The sequence below is a fragment of the Ostrinia furnacalis genome, unplaced genomic scaffold (genome assembly GCF_004193835.3).
Source record: "Ostrinia furnacalis isolate ACB-3 unplaced genomic scaffold, ASM419383v2 OfSCF2357, whole genome shotgun sequence".
Classification (NCBI taxonomy): Eukaryota; Metazoa; Arthropoda; class Insecta; order Lepidoptera; family Crambidae; genus Ostrinia; species Ostrinia furnacalis.
The window spans coordinates 1,072,271-1,091,707 of NW_021132596.1; the positions used below are offsets into that span (position 1 = coordinate 1,072,271).

The 19,437-nt window shown below is 36.2% G+C and overlaps 3 protein-coding genes across 3 annotated transcripts; 1 reads left to right on the top strand and 2 right to left on the bottom strand.

Moving 5' to 3' along the window:
* The first annotated feature begins 3,919 nt into the window (after positions 1–3,919).
* CPR34 (cuticular protein RR-1 motif 34) lies at positions 3,920–7,696 on the top strand. Its single transcript, XM_028307910.1, has 4 exons — positions 3,920–4,006; positions 6,123–6,403; positions 6,936–7,188; positions 7,543–7,696. The coding sequence occupies exons 1-4, from the start codon at positions 3,995–3,997 to the stop codon at positions 7,639–7,641; spliced, it is 645 nt and encodes a 214-aa protein (XP_028163711.1). The 5' UTR covers positions 3,920–3,994; the 3' UTR covers positions 7,642–7,696.
* Positions 7,697–13,548: 5,852 nt separating this feature from the next.
* On the bottom strand, positions 13,549–14,817 carry LOC114355205 (endocuticle structural protein SgAbd-6-like). The gene is made up of 3 exons (XM_028307914.1): positions 14,788–14,817; positions 14,340–14,443; positions 13,549–14,029 (listed from the first exon to the last, which is right to left on the bottom strand). The coding sequence occupies exons 1-3, from the start codon at positions 14,794–14,796 to the stop codon at positions 13,741–13,743; spliced, it is 402 nt and encodes a 133-aa protein (XP_028163715.1). The 5' UTR covers positions 14,797–14,817; the 3' UTR covers positions 13,549–13,740.
* Positions 14,818–16,486: 1,669 nt separating this feature from the next.
* Positions 16,487–17,784, bottom strand: LOC114355169 (endocuticle structural protein SgAbd-6-like). Its single transcript, XM_028307866.1, has 3 exons — positions 17,766–17,784; positions 17,405–17,466; positions 16,487–16,736 (listed from the first exon to the last, which is right to left on the bottom strand). Exons 1-3 carry the CDS (start codon positions 17,772–17,774, stop codon positions 16,487–16,489), a joined length of 321 nt encoding a protein of 106 aa, XP_028163667.1. The 5' UTR covers positions 17,775–17,784.
* Positions 17,785–19,437: the final 1,653 nt, after the last annotated feature.

A 19,437-nucleotide genomic window follows, 5' to 3' on the forward strand; every position in this document is an offset into this window, starting at 1 on the left:
AATATAATATGTTACGCATACGTGCCCCTTTGCATTTGGTTTATCTACATCACTAGTCGGACAGAACGTTCACGGTCGAATTTGCAACAGCACGAGAATGCATAGAAGCTGTATGGCGAATGATGAGCACTTACGTAAGCTGAGTAGAGGTGAGTGACACCAGCGCGTGCCGCATGGTGCTACTCCCTCTGCGAATTCCGTACTATTGTAATTTGGTGGCGTTTGTTATTCATTATGCAATGAACCCATGCGTGTAGTGTTATATTATGTTATACGATCAACTCCAATTTATCGAAATTGTGTCGTTGTGATTACTTCGGAGATACAATGTCAACAATAATATAATAGAGTCAACCTATAAGCTTTGTGTGGAAGCTCTAATTGATTATCATCCTACTAATATTATAAATGCGAAAGTTTGGATGTCTGAATGTCTGGATGCCTGGATGGATGTTTGTTACTCTTTCACGCAAAAACTACTTACTGAACNGAACGGATTTTGATGAAACATTACAGTATTATTCTTTATAACCCAGAATAACATAATTTGGCTATAATTTATGACGATCTGTGACAAACGAAATTTCACGCGGTCACCCGCGTGGCTTGTGGCTTCACAGCCACGGGCAAAAGCTAGTATGACAATACTTATTTAAAAATATTTTATTACCAACCAGCTGTCCCGACGAACTTCGTACCACCATATTTTTATTTTTTTTAAACTGTGTGTTTTTTCACCGTTTAATTAAACCTTCCCTGAACTTTTACAAAAATTTCAAGATAAAGATTAGGGAAATCAGTACGGCCGTTCTCGAGTTTTTTTGCTACTATTATGTATTCTATGGTTTTAGCCAGACTAAAGAACAGCAATTCATTTTTATTTATAAGAAGAAGAAGATTTTGATGAGAAAATGATGAACAGGCTGAGGGTGGAAGCGAGTGTCACCTGGAATCCTCAATCACAGAATAGTATTATCGGCTAATAACTTCGACATACTTAATTACTCCACGGTGAAGGTTATTGAGCTTCTTGATGTGCAAGTGCTAATGTGTGATTGCAATATTCTATCTCGTATCGTGATTCTAGCAGCCTCAAAAATCTAAAATACATACTTTTACTGCTATTAATATGTGCGAGAGAAGCGTCTGCGCACCCTTTTGAACTCATTGCACAAGTCTTGATAACTGATACTAACGTGTTGCTACACTGACGGGCACTACGCCTACCATTTATGTAACTACCAAATGCTGGTCTACTGTCAGTAAGTTGTTCAATTAATTGTTATTATATTACCGTTTTTACAGCTGCCAATTTGTAATGCCATAACATGTTATTAGTCGATCAAAACAAATAATAGTTAATGTTTATTCTCAAAATGATATTATATATTCCATAGTGATATAACAATGTACCTAAATGTTTAGCTTTAATCGATGCATTAGCATAATTGAAAAGCCTTACAATACGTGTATATTCAATTAATATTCATTTGAGATTTCAAACACAAATAAGATGCGTCGATGCTGTTGCTAGTTGCTACTTGCTACGCATATTAATAAATACCTAGATAATTCTAATTCTTATCTTTTATATTTAGGAAAAATCACCGTGAATTTTTGGTAGAGTTGGACTACTCCCAATCTTCCCATGAATGTTGTGAGAGGAGACTAGGAACAGAATATATGAAAACATCAGGCCTCCCAATCCCTATAGCGCAGAGTGTCACGACGTGTGTAGATTAAGTGGAGAGAACCTGCTGTTTATGCGGTAAAAGAAAACATAATACAAGCCTACTTGTATTATGCCCAGTGTGTGGTCGAATACTTGGTTATAGAAAAATGAATGAAGTTCACTTCTTGTTACGATATTTAAAAATCGAATTTTAAATATTTAAATGACACAAATTAACTTGTTATTGCTTTGTAGTCTCAACTGATTATAATTAGGATTCCATTATTGTCTCTTATATCTTCCGTTTTTAGGCAAAGATGTAGTGTGGGCATGCCCCCCACGTGGACCGACGATCTGGTGAGGGTCGCGGGAAGTATGCGGGCAGCGCAGGACCGGTCGTTATTGAAATCCTTGGGGGCCTTTGTCCAGTGACGTCATTTGGCTGAAACGAACGAACTTTTATTTTTGTGGTATTTTCAGTTTATAGGCTGGGACTAGGACTGGTCCTATACAAATCTGGACACAATACATGTATATGGATGAGTCAAAAGTAAACGTAAACTACGATTGTCAGTCAACGTGTACAGTCATACCCCATTTTTGGAACTTTGAGCACGTGAAAACATAACTTTAATAAGGCATGTAAAAAGAAATACAATTAATACTGAACAGTTACAACTAGAGTTGAGTGTCAGCTATTAAATACCTTGGAGGAACGAAGCCGGCAACAACCTATGAAAGTCATGAGTACTAATCGAAATGTCCAACGCTCTATTGAACCGACACATAAGTAATCACAAAACTTTTTCTAGCAACTAATCATAGTGATACGAGTAGTTTGATAATAATTTATTGGATGACAGCTGCGATTGGGTAACTCAACAAAACGGACCACAATTCTGCGTTGCAGAAAATCAAAATTTATAAAATTTTCATTCGTCAACTCGTCCCGCGTTAATGTTTTTATATATTTGTTTCGGCAACTCTACCAGCCCACCACCAGTACCAGTTGATAAGGTTTAAAGTTTCACGCATAAAGTAAATGGGAGGAGTAATAAACGAATGTTTTAATTAATTTTCATTTTCTGCAACTCGTACAAAATGGCCCGTAGGCTTGTGGTCCGAGCTGGTGAATTACTACTGCGATTGTGGGATTAAGGCTAAGTTGCACCAACTTTAACCGTGACTTTTTGTATGGGGTTTGATTGACACATTTTTGACGTTTGTAACATAACTTTATTAAAGTAAGATGGTGCAACCCACTCTTAGTTTTAACGCGTTTGGTTGACGAAATTCTAATCTATCAAATTCAAATAAAATTTATTTTATGTAACAGTTTTAGTTAGCATCACGAAAATTCTAGCCTCCTTTTATTTATTATAACCTCGCTTTCTATTATGACATCTTCTCGCTAGGAATAGTAAGTATAATGCATATCAACATTAGACTTGTCTCTGAATCGGACAAAGTAACCTTTTTACTAAATAGTAAGTACCTATTTAGAAATATTTTTAGTTAGTAAGTTCTAAATTGAGTCCAGAAGAACAGAAATCCAATTATTTTTTCAATATAAAATAAAATACTCCATAATTGGTGTTAAATCCGCACCATGGCCATAATTGATGATGTTTCAAAATGCTGTCCATTAAGAGCCTTGAGAGGCACATAATTAAATTCCATCTTTGTCCGACACAATTCGTAGGTTAAGTAGGTACCTAATTATGTGTTTATTAAACACAAAACCTGTACAGCATTACAAAAATAGGTTGTTTTTAAGAAAATTACATGTATTTAGTTGAATTTAAACAAGTTACATAGCTGTCCTTAATTTAAGAACAGTACCTAATTTACTTATCAAAATACGTACGTATCCTATTTTTTCCATCACACTTATATTTCATTTAGGACCTATTTTTAACATGCTTAGCAGTGATACTCGTATGTGGGTGATTACGCGATAACTCTAGAACTTTACATACACAATATTGAAAGCTGAAACGATTCCTTTGATATCAATCTTGTCCATTAGTTCCGGTCTAATGGTAAGTCATCAGATATCAACGTGACAATACTTTAATGCAATTTAATAGATTTTCGAACAATGCCCGCCAGCCTACGTCATGATTTTGAGATATCGAAATTGAGATCGATCGAGAGCCGGGCGCGGGCGCATCCAACGTTGCGATGGATCGAGTATGAAAGTATGAAGGCAGAGTATCGCGCTGGTGGCAGGGGTGTCGTATATAAGTGTGCGAGACTACCACTCTGACATAGTTCACGAACCTCTGTGCTCACGTCGCACGCCGCCCCACACAAATAACAATGAAGCTGCTGGTAAGTCCTGAAAGTTCATCACATAGAGTTCAATGCCATTTCTCCGAGCATGCACTTTCTTCTTAACCATTTAGTTATCTTTAAATGACAATTAGCCGAAATCAGGTCAGCGAGGTTTCGGTTACTGAACTTCGACATTTCAAGATCTATATTGACCTCATTTCTAGTACAGTATTTTAGAGTTGAAAGCTTAAATTTTAAATGCTTTATTCTAAGCTTGGTTCATAGAGAGGTATGTACCTTAACCTAAAAGCTGCATCAGTAATTTCTTAATAATTATTATTATTTATCTTAATTTAAATTAATATAAAATTTTAGTATAACATAAATCTGTAACAGAAGGTATTTTAGTTTAGCTTTATAGATTTTGATGACGAACTATCTTAAGATCGTTTATTTACATATTTACTTTATAACCAGTTTTAGGAAGTATATAGGTTTCAAAGTAGATATTGAATCGGCTCAGCTACGATATTGATGACGTTTTACTCGATATTCATGTGTTTAAAATTCCTGTAATTTAATAGGCATTCCAAATTGATCCTGTTTGACCAGTTATTATTATTATTACATAGTTTATCTGCCTCCTTTAATTGATACATTACTACTATAAGGTTTTTTTACTTTCTGTTTGTGCCAAAAGTTGAAATAAATTGTAAGGTTCCAGGACATAAATGATAAATAATATTTATTTTAGTTCAAAATGGTTTTGTGCCTATAATATCTTTATCGTGGTAACTTTTATCTAATTTTCAACCGACTTCAAAAAAGGAGAAGGTTCTCAATTCGACCCGTATGTTTTTTTTTGTAAATAAAAGAAAATGTAGCCAAGGAAGTGATCTACATTAGACTGGTGTAATTTAATATATCTCAATAACTTTCTTTCACTACTAATCATGATTACATCGTTACTGCATTTAGCATAATACTCGTACTGCTAATACTGGTTTCCATAACATATTGGTACCAGAAAAAAACTTGCGATTACAGACAATTGTATTACCGCGACTGAGTTACCATCATTGGAGCTTGTATAATTTACAAGCACTTATGTTATCATTACGTTCCACATTTTGACATGCCGGTTTATTTATTTGTTTAGACATTACATAATGTTTTAGGTCACGATGATTCATCAGTAAGGCAATACGTGGGTTCAATTTGACTACAAAATACTTATAACTACTAACATATTGTCTAATTGTACTATAACTGATGTAACCGGCGGTTGTTACTGTGTAGAAAACGTTTCGACCGCAAAAGGTCGCAAGTTCGAAATGCGGTCAATAAAAGTATTATAACAAAAGAACGAGTTTTCGTGATTTTTTTTATAATTACATTGAAAAATTTGATTAGATTTTTGTAATTACACACGCCGATATCGTGTACAGTACAATCAATAGACAAGTTAATTAGTGGAAAGAAAGATAAAAAGCAATTGCATAAACCAATTGATTGTGTCGGATTGCGCGGTAAATCGTTTGGTCTGATGCTAATTCTGGTAGCCGGCTGCCACGCTCCAGACATCGTAACGCTATCACGATATACACTTACATAAAGTCGCTATTATGGTGTCAACTTTATCACAGCAATCAATTTGTTATCCATTTGCTTAGGCTTTTACTGGTTTAATTACCCAGATTCTGCGAACGTTCCACTTTTACCTACTTGCTGGATGGCTTATTACACTATTTCCTACGGATATGAACGAGTTCTTACATAAGCCACGGTTGACTGTAGTAACAAGCCGTGGCCAAAAGTCAAGTGGAGCTCAATGGAAACAATAGCTTATTTGTAGACATGTGAGCGCCAATACATGTTATGCTGGAGCTCACTTTCGCCCAACCTGCGTGTCGAATGAGCCGGTTTCACAAGACGCGGCCTATTGTACCCGCCTCATCTTGTCTTGCGACATAACGAATATGATTAAGCTCCTCGCTGACATTATCCTCAATGTTAATATCGAAAACTATCAGCCGGTCTCGTGCGCTTGTTTTCAGAAAGCATGCTTAATATACAAAACTATCCAGTTCAAAAAGTCGTGATCAGCATTAGAGCCATCTTGTATTAGATCCACTCTTTTGTGAGATTAATTAGATTTATTTTTTGGTTATAGGTCGTTTGTGCTGTCTTGTCTCTTACGACAGCTCTTCCCCAAAGGAGAGTGTCGCTAAAACCGGAGCAACAGCAGATAGATGACCAGGAACCAGCTGAGCAGAACTACAACAACTACCAGCCCCAGCAGGAATACAGGCAGCAGCAGCAGCAGCCACAGCAGGAGTACAGAACCAAGCCAGTGGAAGACTTCAGGCCTAAAGTACAGCTGGACACCACCACCTTCATCCCCATCATCAGCTTTGACAAGGAACAAGGCACTGATGGCAGCTACAAGACTTCGTAAGTGTTAAATGTTCTTTCTATAACTGTCCTAATAACATGTCAAAATAAAGGCTGAGGAATCTCATGTTGTTAGTGCTATTTTTTAATAAGTAATACAATGCTGTCTTGTTATATACAAACTACGACCAGGCACTATAATTCTATTAAAATCTCAAAAGAATTTAATGTAATGTCAAAATATTAGTGAAATGTAAAATTTGTTAGTACTTAGCAGTCATTATAAGAATTGAGGATAANTCGTTGTAATATGACGTCACGCGCATAAAATGGCGGGCCGGCCGCCGCCCGCACTTTTAAAATTCAATATCTTGGAAACTAATTAACGTATCGAAATAATTCTTTCACGTATATTTTTTATTTTTAACAGAGAATACAGAAAGCTAAAAAACAAAATTAGTGAACATTCTTCATTATGCTGGCACGCAGCTATTATTATTCACTGTAATATTTTGCATAAATCATGAATAAGAATGGGCGTAATATGCGTTATTATGCAAATGAATTGATGGCATAACATCTGTGATTTCAGGTACGAGACCGGTAATAACATCCACGCCGAGGAGCAGGGCTACTTGAAGGATGTCGGCGCGGATCACGACGCTCTGGTGCAACACGGCTCCTACTCCTACACCGCCCCTGACGGCCAGGTCATCACCGTCGAGTACACCGCCGACGAGTTCGGATTCAGGGTCAAGGGCGACCACATCCCCACCCCTCCCCCAGTTTCACCCGAAATCCAGAAAGGTCTTGACCTCATCTACGCCGGAATCAAGGCTAATCAGGTAAGATTGAAAGACTCGCTGAATCAACTTAAGCAATGACACAATATTTTCACCAGAAATGTGGTTATGTAATGTATCCTTTTTGCACAACGTTGGCATTGTGCAACATATTGCGTGCATCATTGTATTGGGAAAAAATGCGGAAGATCATCGTAGGTTTCGTATAGATCCATAGTTTTTTATTATTCAAAAGACCTTGACTCGAATCTAATAAAGATTGAGTGTAATAACCATATATTAAATTCGACCCACTCAGATCAGGTCGTTAGTTAAACCAAATTCAAACCATTTTTATTTATTGCTGTAACGAATAGAATAATTTAACATTTACATTCATGTTTTAAATATTTTCAGGAACGTAACGCTCTGGAAGCTAAAAACAACCCTGAAGCCGCAAGAAACCAAGAAGAAAGGGCAGCTCTTGACTACAAGGGACAATACTACCAGCAATAAACACACGGCATGAAACTGCAGAGTCGGACAAGAATTAAGATTATTTAAAGTATTGTTAACACATGCAAGAACAAAACACGCTAACGCCATTACTCGTGCAACCATGTGTTTGCTTTTCCAATGTAATCTCTGAAGTATTGCGACCATGATCTTAATTCATATGACGAATGGAATTCAAAAATATGTATGTGGCATAACTGATTACTTAGGTCGAACTAGGGGCAATCGTAATTCGTAATACTCTGTGAGTAAAACAGTTATCACGATTGTCATTACAGTATTAGTTAAGATGTTGTGAATAGGTACAAATGGGTGCTTTAAATATTGTTTTAACAGTTGTGTTCTGTCAATGGATAACATGACACCTTTTTTTTTGCAATAATAATATGACTGTAAACAAGATTAGGCTGGGACTTATTGCTGAATGTGTTGAACTTAATACTCAAGGGGTTTCACTATTTTAGTTGTGTTCGAGATTAATCGATTAAGCCCAAGTCCATCCTGGGATGCCTATTAGTTTAAACTGCCTAGTGTAAGTACTATTAAGAGCTGATAACAACAATTTTGTTATTAAAGAGATCACTCACCTGACTGATGACGCGCCTACGTCTTTGTTATCCGCTTTAGTCATGCATCATCAACCAGCTGCATGTCATATAGAATTGTGATAAAATTACGAGGAGGTCTTATACTTATTTCTATACTTTTGTACATACCTTATTAACTTATGTAACTGTTTACATAAAAATAATAAAAATGTTATAATTTGTTTTGTTATTTTCTTGAATCAAAGCCTCAGGTTTTCCTATTTTTAATGATAACTAATTTTATACACTAATAAAATATATGTACCACATTTTCCTAAAGATAACACTTATGCTAATAAATAGGTTAAGCAAATCATAGGTAAGTTGTAAAATTATTAGTACAAATACCTACATACATTTAAGGCGACTGACGAAAGTGCTGTCAACAGAAATTTTGTTGTTCCCCAAAAGTGTGGTTTTGTTCCCCCCAGTCGACGAAGCACATCATGACATCGTGCCCTGCGTGCCCAAACAACTGCACGCGGGAAGATTTAATGAAGATTCTGACAACGCCACTCTTGTAGTGGAGTTTTGGGCTGACACTGTAGGTTTGTAGTCGACACGACAAGAAGAACAGCATAACATTTTATCTTTAAAAATAACTAAGTAAAAGTTTTTTTTTAAGTAAGAATAGACGACTTAATTTAGTTTCATGCTTTTAATAAAAAATAGTTGAACGAATTATGGTTGGCGTAGTTGAATAAAATGACAACGATTACTGAAAAGCTTTTATTTAATGTAGGCTACGCCTATTGAATTTATCTGCGTTATTCATGTTAGACGTTTTGTGCAGGATGTCAGTCGTGTGACATTAGACCGCAACATATGGTCTAGCACTTACCTACCTCAGTCAGTGGCAGAGGTATGGGAGCGGCACGGGAGGGTCTTTTGATACGTCAAACGTAAGCGAGACTTCACATAAATGCTTCTTTGTATGCTCTGTAACGCTGCCATCTTTATAAAAATAGCAATATTAGCTGATGTTAGAACTACACCTATTTATAATGAGTAAAAACGCCTGGCGTCATCTCGAAGACAAAATTCACTTCACTGAAATACATTACTGTTCTTTAATGGCAAGGTATAAAAATAAAAAAAATAAACATAACAAAGAAACCATAGAATACGTAACGCATAGTTCATAACTTTTGAGGGGTAAGTATTAAATAAGAACAAAATCATGGAGTACTTTGTTATACAAAAATGATTAATAGTTTTGTAGAAACAGCTTGATCCCGTCATCTTGATGCGTCAAAATAACGGGATCAGTACCTATTGATCTTTAATACCGTCTGGACCAATAAGAAAATGGCAAAATTATACGAGTATTTGTAGGTACAAATAGGTGCTAAATGAGTACAAAAAAGATAGTAACGTCTGTTTAAAACAAGAAGTGATCCCAACATCTTGACGCTTAAACAAGCAATTAGGTACATTAAACAATTACATATCTAGTATGTTTTCTTCTAAGGATTTTTATTAGGTTATAATATATTTTCTAATACATAACTTGTAAGTTGGTTCATGGTTTATTTATTTTATTAAAACTTTTTGCACATACATAACTACAAGTAATTAATGCAATGTGGCGGAATTAATGCCGGATGGCATTCTCTGCCAGTCAACCACGGGTTATGCAAAGAAATTTAGGCGGTGCAAAAAAATTACAGTTTGGATAATACAAAAGGTTACATAAAATAAATAACATATAAATATAATACACATAGATACCATTTGGCTGTGGTATCTATATAGATACATAAATATAATAATATTATAGGTGTACACATCACTTATGTCTGAGATAACGAGAAATAAGAAAAAAGTCATGATTCTTCAAAATGGTTGCGCAGCCTTTTTGAAAATTTTGGAAGATGTCGTTCCAGAGCCGTACAGCAGAGACTAAGAGATGGACATGAAGCCGATGCTATGATGATGGTTTGTAATGTGCTTATTAGGTAGTTATTGCTCTAGAATTATAGAGCACATTAATAATAATACTAATAACATTAATATTAATAACAATAGTATTCTTGAGAATATACAAAAGTAACTGACTCGTAGAATTTCGTAGGTACTGCCAATAAAAATATAGACTGTGTTCATCACAGGCAATATCGAATTCTAATGGTGAAAGATTTTTTCAAATCGGTCCAGTCTTTTCAGAGCCTATTCAATTTGAACAATTAGTTTATGTGTTAATGTGTAAAGCTGATCAGTTATTTGCATAAAATTAATTAGCCCTGGACACAACAAACGCCCTGAAACAAATTTGATGGGGTATCGCCTTAATTCATCAAACTGCATGAGCAAATTGAAGGGGAGAGTGGACAAAGGTGTTATCTGACAAAACTGAAGAATCGACTTTTTTGCATGAACATAGGTTTCAAGTGATGATAAAATCGACTAATGAGCTCAAAACACGCAATTTTGTTACGTGTCAAACCTTAACAAAGGTGTTATCTGACAAGCATTCATACATTTCAGGATTCAAATGTGGTATGAGCAAATTAACATTTTCAAACACTCATAACTCATTTTGTTAGTTAAGACCTTTGTTACGCATGGAAATAAGTGCGTTATTGGTGGTTATTTCATTATTTCCGTCAAATGCCACACGTAGAACTGGCTTCGGTGGGGTCATCGTTGGTCGCGGTGTGCATTTCACAACACCTTCTATAGTAAGGCTGTCGATTTCGTGTCAGCGAGGAAATTTTAATAGATTTATATAGGCACTGAGTATTTTATTTACAGTTTTTATTCTAAATAGGTACTTTTTTAAAGATAAGATATACCTATGTATAGNTCAAAAGAAAATTACTTTTTATAAGTTATGGATCACTGTCGTAGCACTAAAACACAATTTTAAAATCAATTTTAACACAGAGTAAATAAATAATAAGACTGAGTTGTACCACCTAACTTTGACCATAACTATGACTATAATCGGTGCTTTTTGTATGGAGTTTGAGATTTTTGACGTTTGTCAAAGTTAAAGTAAGATGGTGCAACCCAGCCTTTATTTGAAATTTAACTGAACACTTATTTTAGTGCACAATTAAAATAACAAAAAAACAATAACTTAGACAACAAATAGGTAAGGTAAAGCTAAATACAATATTATAAATAAAAAATACTTACCAGCATCATTTTAAATAAGCAATACTTTGACCCATCTGATAAAGAAATATGATCATTTTACGAACGCTGCTAGTATTTATAGCCTCGTAGTAATAATTTTATTGTTAGAGGCATGCTAAATATTCATAAGGATGAAGGTGAAGGTCTTCATTGTATAAATATATTGATGATTGGTAATGCACATCATATCACTTTCTTGTGAGATGCAGGACAAACGCTTCTCGATTGAGGGTAACACAACATACCGATTAAGCGGAACGATAAGGAAACATAACACCAAATAGCTCTACATCCTGCAACTGCTGAGCTCTTTGCAAAATGATAGTGAGATAATGCACTATGTTATAAAGGCTCTAGTGCACCTTAGGATCACAATGTTGGGTATTGGAAACAGGCATGAGTCAAAATTATTAAATTATTACAAGATTTATAGTTTTTAGGGTTCCGTAGTCCTGACAAGGAAAGGAACCCTTATAGTTTGGATATGTCTGTCTGTCTGTCTGTCCGAGGTTTTGCTTGGAAACTATTGGCACAAGGGAGCTGTAATTTTGTGGAGGTATGTATATTAATCACGCCGACAAAACGGTAAAATAAAATTTTGATAAAAAAAATTTTTTAGGGTAACACCCCTACATGTAAAAGGGGGATAATCTTTTTTCATCTTCTGCCCTATCGTGTGGGGTATCGTTGAATAGGTCTTTTAAAATGGCTTAGGGGTTTCTAAGACTATTTTTCCATTTAGGGATCTGTTTCCAAATTATTCTAGTTTAAAGTGCCAATTTTTGCCAATAAAAATATAGACTGTGTTCATCAGATTCTAATGGTGAAACATTTTTTCAAATCGGTCTAGTCTTTTCAGAGCCTATTCAATTTGAACAATTAGTTCTTTCGTTTTTATAATATGAGGTAGAAGTATATTATCTATGTAGATAACAAGTTACAACTAAAATGTAAATGTGTAAAGCTCACCAGTTATTTGCATAAAATTAATTTCAGACATTAGCCCTGGCTGGACACGACAAACGCCCTGAAACAAATTTAATGGGGTATCGCCTTAATTTATTAAATTGTATGAGAAATTTCTTACATTACGCATGGAAACCTCAAAGAAGCAGATGCTTAAAATAAATTTAGTGCGTTATTGGTGGTTATTTCATTACTTCCGTCAAATGCCACACGTAGAACTGGCTTCGGTGGGGTCATCGTTGGTCGCGGTGTGCATTTCACAACACCTTCTATAGTAAGGCTGTCGATTTCGTGTCAGCGAGGAAATTTTAATAGATTTATTTAGGCACTGAGTATTTTATTTACAGTTTTTATTCTAAATAGGTACTTTTATAAAGATAAGATATACCTACCTATGTATAGATATTGCTATATGCATGTACATTGTACACAAATTAAAACAACGAGAGATACAAATAACGATAAAGCTCTGTCAGCGCAAAAAGATTATGATCCTACATGTAAAGGCTCCTGATGAGACTCTTTTTACCCGACTGCGCCAGAAGGAGGGTTACTTAACTACGATTAAGCTTGATTGAAGATTAAGATGAAAGCGAAAGGTCACTCATTGACTGACTCACTCATAACGAAATCTCAGAAAGTACAAGTGCTAGGAGTCTCAAATTCGTAGGTGCTCACTAAGACGGGATTTTGCAAAATTCAATCCCTAAGGGGATTAAACGGGATTCACGCGTACAAAGTCGCGGGCGGCCGCTAGTAACAGATATTAGGTGTAGGATTTAATTTCACATGAATATATTATAACAGATTGAGTGCCATCATGGGTACATCAAAAATTTTTACGCTTAAAAACTAGTTTCTTTGCATTTATTACGAGTATAACCCAAGGCCTTCAAAACACGTAGGCATCGGTAGGCTGGCACAATCAAACGTAGAGTGCTAAGAGACTTATTATAAAGCTGAAGAGTTTGTTTGTTGCTTAAACGCGCTAATCTCAGGATCTACTACTACACTACTCAACAGCTTTGCTTTAATATAAGGCTAACGTGCTGTGATGTCCTCTTCAGTAAGTAAATAAATATAAAGTAGGTACTTACCGTACGTATGTTTTACTCAACAAACATGATGTTACGAGAAAAAGGAGATTCTTTATTGAGTAAGTACCTAATTCATTAATGAATGCTCATCTCAGTGTTTTTCAAGGGATCCTAATTGTCCCATATAGTTAGTTGTGTCAATGTCTTTTATAAAAGGAAGCTGGAATGGTTGAATTTTCAGATAGTTCCAGTTTATTCTGTAACATCATTATTGGTACCGTTTGAAAGAGCTCGTGAAGCACTTTCAGGATCCAGTAACCAGTTTGTCGATATCTTGTATAGTTTATTGTTTCTACCCTTTAAATCCATTAGCCATTATTGCCCAGAAGACTAGCGATGAGCAGCGGGGGATATGTTGTTGGTGGTGCTGGGTATCCTGGCTGTATGGGTTGTTCAGGGCCACTTGGCTGTCCTGGTTGGATCTGCTCGATCTCCGGTCGGTACCCGTTCTCGTCGGCGGTGTAGGTCACGACGTAGCGCACGCCGTCGGGCCCCACCCACTCGTACGATCCCTCCACCGCCAGGAATTCGTTCTCACGACCCTTGTTCTTCAGCACGCCTTGGCTTCCATATTTGGTACCGTCAGACTGCGCGAAGCTGTAAACATATTCATAATTTGAAAATAATGCTTCAAAAATAATTAAATTAAGTGACAATAGCCTAATGGTCTGCTTCCGGACTTGCCGAGGGTGAACTACGACACAAACAATAATTAATTATTGTATAAATAAAAATCTTATAATAGACATCTATTGTGAAAATAATGTTAAAATATTTATCGATCTACGCCATGGTCGAGTCACTAGCTAACTAAGTGCGATTTTAGAAAGATTAATATTTTTTCCAAGCTACACAGGCTCGGATCTGAATTTACGAGTAGAGGTTTATTATTGAATTTTTTACTAACTCGAAGTAATAGAACCCAGAGCCATCGTTCACGTATTCAGACCATAGGAGCTGGACGTCGGCTGGGGCTGCCGCAGACAGAGCGACAACACTGAGTAAAATAATCTGAAATTTAATAGTAAAACAAAACAACAATGTCAATTATTTTTATAAGTTATGGATCACTGTCGTAGCACTAAAACACAATTTTAAAATCAATTTTAACACAGAGTAAATAAATAATAAGGCTGAGTTGTACCACCGAACTTTGACCATAACTATGACTATAATCGGTGCTTTTTGTATGGAGTTTGAGAATTTTGACGTTTGTCAAAGTTAAAGTAAGATGGTGCAACCCAGCCTTTATTTGAAATTTAACTGAATTAAAATAACACAAAAACAATAACTTAGACAACAATTAGGTAAGGTAAAGCTAAATACAATATTATTAACAAAAAATACTTACTTACCAGCTTCATTTTTAATAAACAATACTTTGACCCATCTGATAAAGAAATATGATCATTTTACGAACGCTGCTAGTATTTATAGCCTCGTAGTAATAATTTTATTGTTAGAGTCATGCTAAATATTCATAAGGATGAAGGTGAAGGTCTTCATTGTATAAATATATTAATGATTGGTAATGCACATCACATCACTTTCTTGTGAGATGCAGGACAAACGCTTCTCTATTGAGGGTAACACAACATACCGATAAAGCGGAACGATAAGGAAACATAACACCAAATACACTCGACATCAAATAAACCGCACCTCCCGCGACAAGCACTTTCAAACGTATGCATCCCCACATCCCACCAATATTGGCACCATTTAAAAGCCTAGTTCTAAACTTAATTTTATTACAGGAAAGGTTTTTACCCCAAAAATGTGTCTTTAGAAGGAACCAGAGTCACTTAATCAAAAAATAGGTAACTAGTTACGCTTGAGCCAAATTTTATGGCTATAAAACTGTTAAGTTGCAATTAATCGCTATCCATCTGTTAAAGAGGACACGTGAGATCATTATTTGGTTTTATAACCATAAAACGGAGTTTCCCTGCGTGATCGAATCAGAAATGAGGAGATCCGCAGGAGAACCAAAGTAACCGACATAGCTCGCAGAATTGCTAAAATCAAGTGGCAGTGGACGATGGCCGTTGGGGCAGGAAAGTTCTCGAGTGGCGACCACGGGCTGGAAGACGTAGCGTGGGCAGGCCTCCTACTAGGTGGACCGACGATCTGGTAAAGGTCGCGGGAAGAGCCTGGATGCGGGCAGCGCAGGACCGTTCATTGTGGAAAACCTTGGGGGAGGCCTTTGTCCAGCAGTGGACGTCATTTGGCGACGACGACGACGATAACCATAAAAAATTGTCTAATTGATCCCAGAGGTGAGCCCAAAGTGAGGTCTTATTTCAAGTCACATTTATGTTATATGTTAATCATTTATTAAGAAATTAAATGTGTTTTTCTTTAAGGATATTTATTAGGCTTTCAAATAACACCAATATTGTTGGGGCACCATGATTGTGTCAGAAGAAAATTTTTAAAGTTCGCGTCGCGGAAGGTGCGGTTTATTTGATGTTAAGTGTAGTTCTACATCCTGCAACTGCTGATCTCTTTGCAAAATGATAGTGAGATAATGCACTATGTTATAAAGGCTCTAGTGTACCTTAGGATCACAATGTTGGGTTTGGAAGCAGGCATGAGTCAAAATTATTAAATTATTACAAAAGATTTATAGTTTTTTAAATGCTTTTTTCAAATGTGATCAACATAAGGTGGAGCTTTCACTAATGTTTATTTTTGTTAAGCAGTTAAAATAAAAAGTAATGACAAGCTCATAAAAGTTTATTGTGAAAGTTACAAACAAATTAAATTACTTGATCCTTATACTTAATAATAACGATCGATGCAATAAAAATAATGTAACTTTTAACAGATTTTAGTTGGTTCGATTCCCGGGTGTGGCAAGCAAATTTTTGGAAATCTTTCAATGCAGTTCTATTTCTTTTCAATAATAAAGGAAAGTTTTCTTTGAGTAAAATTGTCTATCTAGATTATTAGGAGTACTTTCCCTCCAGGTGGCATTACAAAATTCCACGCTGTATAGGTATATTCACACTGCATGCAGTTAGTACATTAGAAAATCAAAATGTGATATATCTATTTCCCCACAAGGCTAGAGTGGAGAAATGGGGGTGAGCCTGGTTCTCTTGGCTGTTCTGGTTGTGCAGGTTGTTCCTGCTCGACCTGCGGCTGGTACTCGTCGTCGTCGGCGGTGCGCACGACGTAGCACATGCCATCGGGCCCCACCCACTCGTACGAGCCAGCCAGCGCCACGAATGCGTCCTCACGACCTTCGTTCTTAAGCACGCCTCGGCTCTCCCGTCTGGTTCCGTCAGACTGCTCGAAGCTGTAAACATATTCACCATTTGAAAAGAATGCTTCAAAAAGGACCTAATGAAGCGACACTAGCCCTATGGTACTTAATTACTACCGGACTTGCCGAGGGTCGGTGGTTTGAACCCCGTGCCAGTACTCGCGCAGTGGATATTACAGATCTCAAGCTCGCGGGACTGACAATGTCAGTCACATTGTTCGCAGTAGTATCTAGTAGTATGCTATAATTAGCAATTAGCAACAAACAATATTTTGTAATGTGAGATTATTTTAAAATAATAACAATAAAACATATTAAAAGTACCTACTATTCAGTAGTTGTGACACAATATTGAACGAATTTAGAAAGATTTATATTTTTTTTCCAAGCTATGCAGGCTCAGCTGAATGTAGAATGTAGAATGTAGATGTTTATTAACTGATTTTTTCGCTTGTTCTTAAAGAGTCACACCCAAACAAGTAACCTGTTACTCGTTGGGAAAAAAAATCCTTTGATATCAGGATATAAGAGCTTTCATTAAAAAGAAACAAAGAACGCGGGTTCGAATCCCACCGCCGCTCGACTATTGTGGTGAGCCCACTCGTAACACAAGCTTATTTAGCTTAACACGAGGGGCTAAGGGGACTATTAGTAATTTGGGCAATACAAATTGCTAATAATCTTTAAAAAAAAACTCAAACCGTCGGAGCTGCACTTCGGCTGGGGCTGCCGCGGCCAGGGCGACAATACTGCATAAAATAATCTGAAATCAACCGACGAAAACCGAGAAACGAGAAAACGTCATCAAAAGAAAATCGGATTACCTACTTTCCTATACTATCTTAGCACTAAAACATAATTTTAAAGACATCTTATCAAATAGGTTAGTCATGACAAAGTTGTAATTTTTTTTGTTATTATTTTTTAGACAGAGTATTTATTTTAAATATACTTAATTAAACACTTTTATTTTTGTAAACCATTAAAATAACAGATACCTAATCAGTAACTTCGAGTGGTAGGTAATGAAATTAAATATTAGGTATAGATAAAATGACTAACCAGCTTCATTTTAAATATGATTTTGATAGGTAGGTACGTCTGTTGTAGAAATAACAATATGATCATTTTACTGACAAGGCTAATATTTATATCCTCATGGTCATATTGTTAAAATCATGCTAAATATTCATAAGGATGAAGGTGAAGGTCTTCATTGTATAAATATTAAACTGATTTGGTAATGTAATGGTAATGCACATCACATCACTTTCTCGTGAGGTGCAGGACAAAAGCTTGTCTATTGAGGGTAACATAACATACCTACCCATAAAGCGGAACTATAAGGAAGGTAGTTCTAGGTAGGTACAATCCTGCAACTTCTCAGTTCATTGCAAAATAATAGTGAGATAATGCACTATGTAATAAAGGCTCTAGTGCACCTTAAGATCACAATGTTGAAATTGGAAGCAGGCAGGAGTCTAATCAGGCAGGAGGATAAATCTTGTATTAAATTATTAATACTATAAAAGGAGAAACTGACTGACTGACAGACCAACGCACAGCCTAAACGGCTAAACGTAGGCACTTGAAATTTGGAGGAGACGTAGCTTAGGTACCGTAGAGGTGCACTAAGAAAGGAATTCCCGAAATTCCCACGGGAACGGGAATTAGCGGGAAAATCCTTTTGTATGAAAAATCTAAACCGCTTAAGTTAGACGCTTGAAATTTGGCATGCAGGTACCTTAGTAAACTTAAAGCTTAGTTACAACAGGATATTCCAAAATTCCTACGGGAACGGGAGTTAGCGGGAAAAAACGTTTGTATGAATAAATCTAAACCGCGTATGATAGATGAAGGGGTAAAACGGGATCCATGCGTACGAAATCGCGGGTGGCCGTTAGTATTTTTATAAATGTTTCTTTCGAATGTAATCAACGTAAGGTAGAGCTTTTACTGTAGTTTATGAGTACCTACTTGTTTTCATGTTTATGATAAAGCTGGTGCTTCACCGTAAAATAGATAGACTCCCAGTGCTTTGCTATTGATAATGAACAACTCACCTATAGCAAGGGGGTTTTTTCCAGAAAAATGCATTCAATAACATTTTTATCTACATTTAGTTTCATTTAATTGGATTAACATGAAGTTGTAAACGGAATTAAATAATATCCGGTCGACTATTTTCAGATCATCAGTAAAGAGAATGACATCAGGCTTCGACATCGATTACGAAATTATTTGAAAAGAAATGGACCCGAATGCAAGCCTTGTGAGACGCCCGATGACGTCACAAACGCGTATCAGNTCAAAATTCCCACGGGAACGGGAGTTAGCGGGAAAAAACGTTTGTATGAAAAAATCTAAACCGCGTAAGATAGATGAAGGGGTAAAACGGGATCCATGCGTACGAAATCGCGGGTGGCCGCTAGTAGTTTTATAAATGTTTCTTTCGAATGTAATCAACGTAAGGTAGAGCTTTTACTGTAGTTTATGAGTACCTACTTGTTTTCATGTTTATGATAAAGCTGGTGGTTCACCGTAAAATAGATAAACGATTACTTCAATCTTCGAATTACTTCAACTCCCAGTGCTTTGCTATTGATAATGAACAAGTCACCTATAGCAAGGGGGCTTTTTTCCAGAAAAATGCATTAAATAACATTTTTATCTACATTTAGTTTCATTTAATTGGATTAACATGAAGTTGTAAACGGAATTAAATAATATCCGG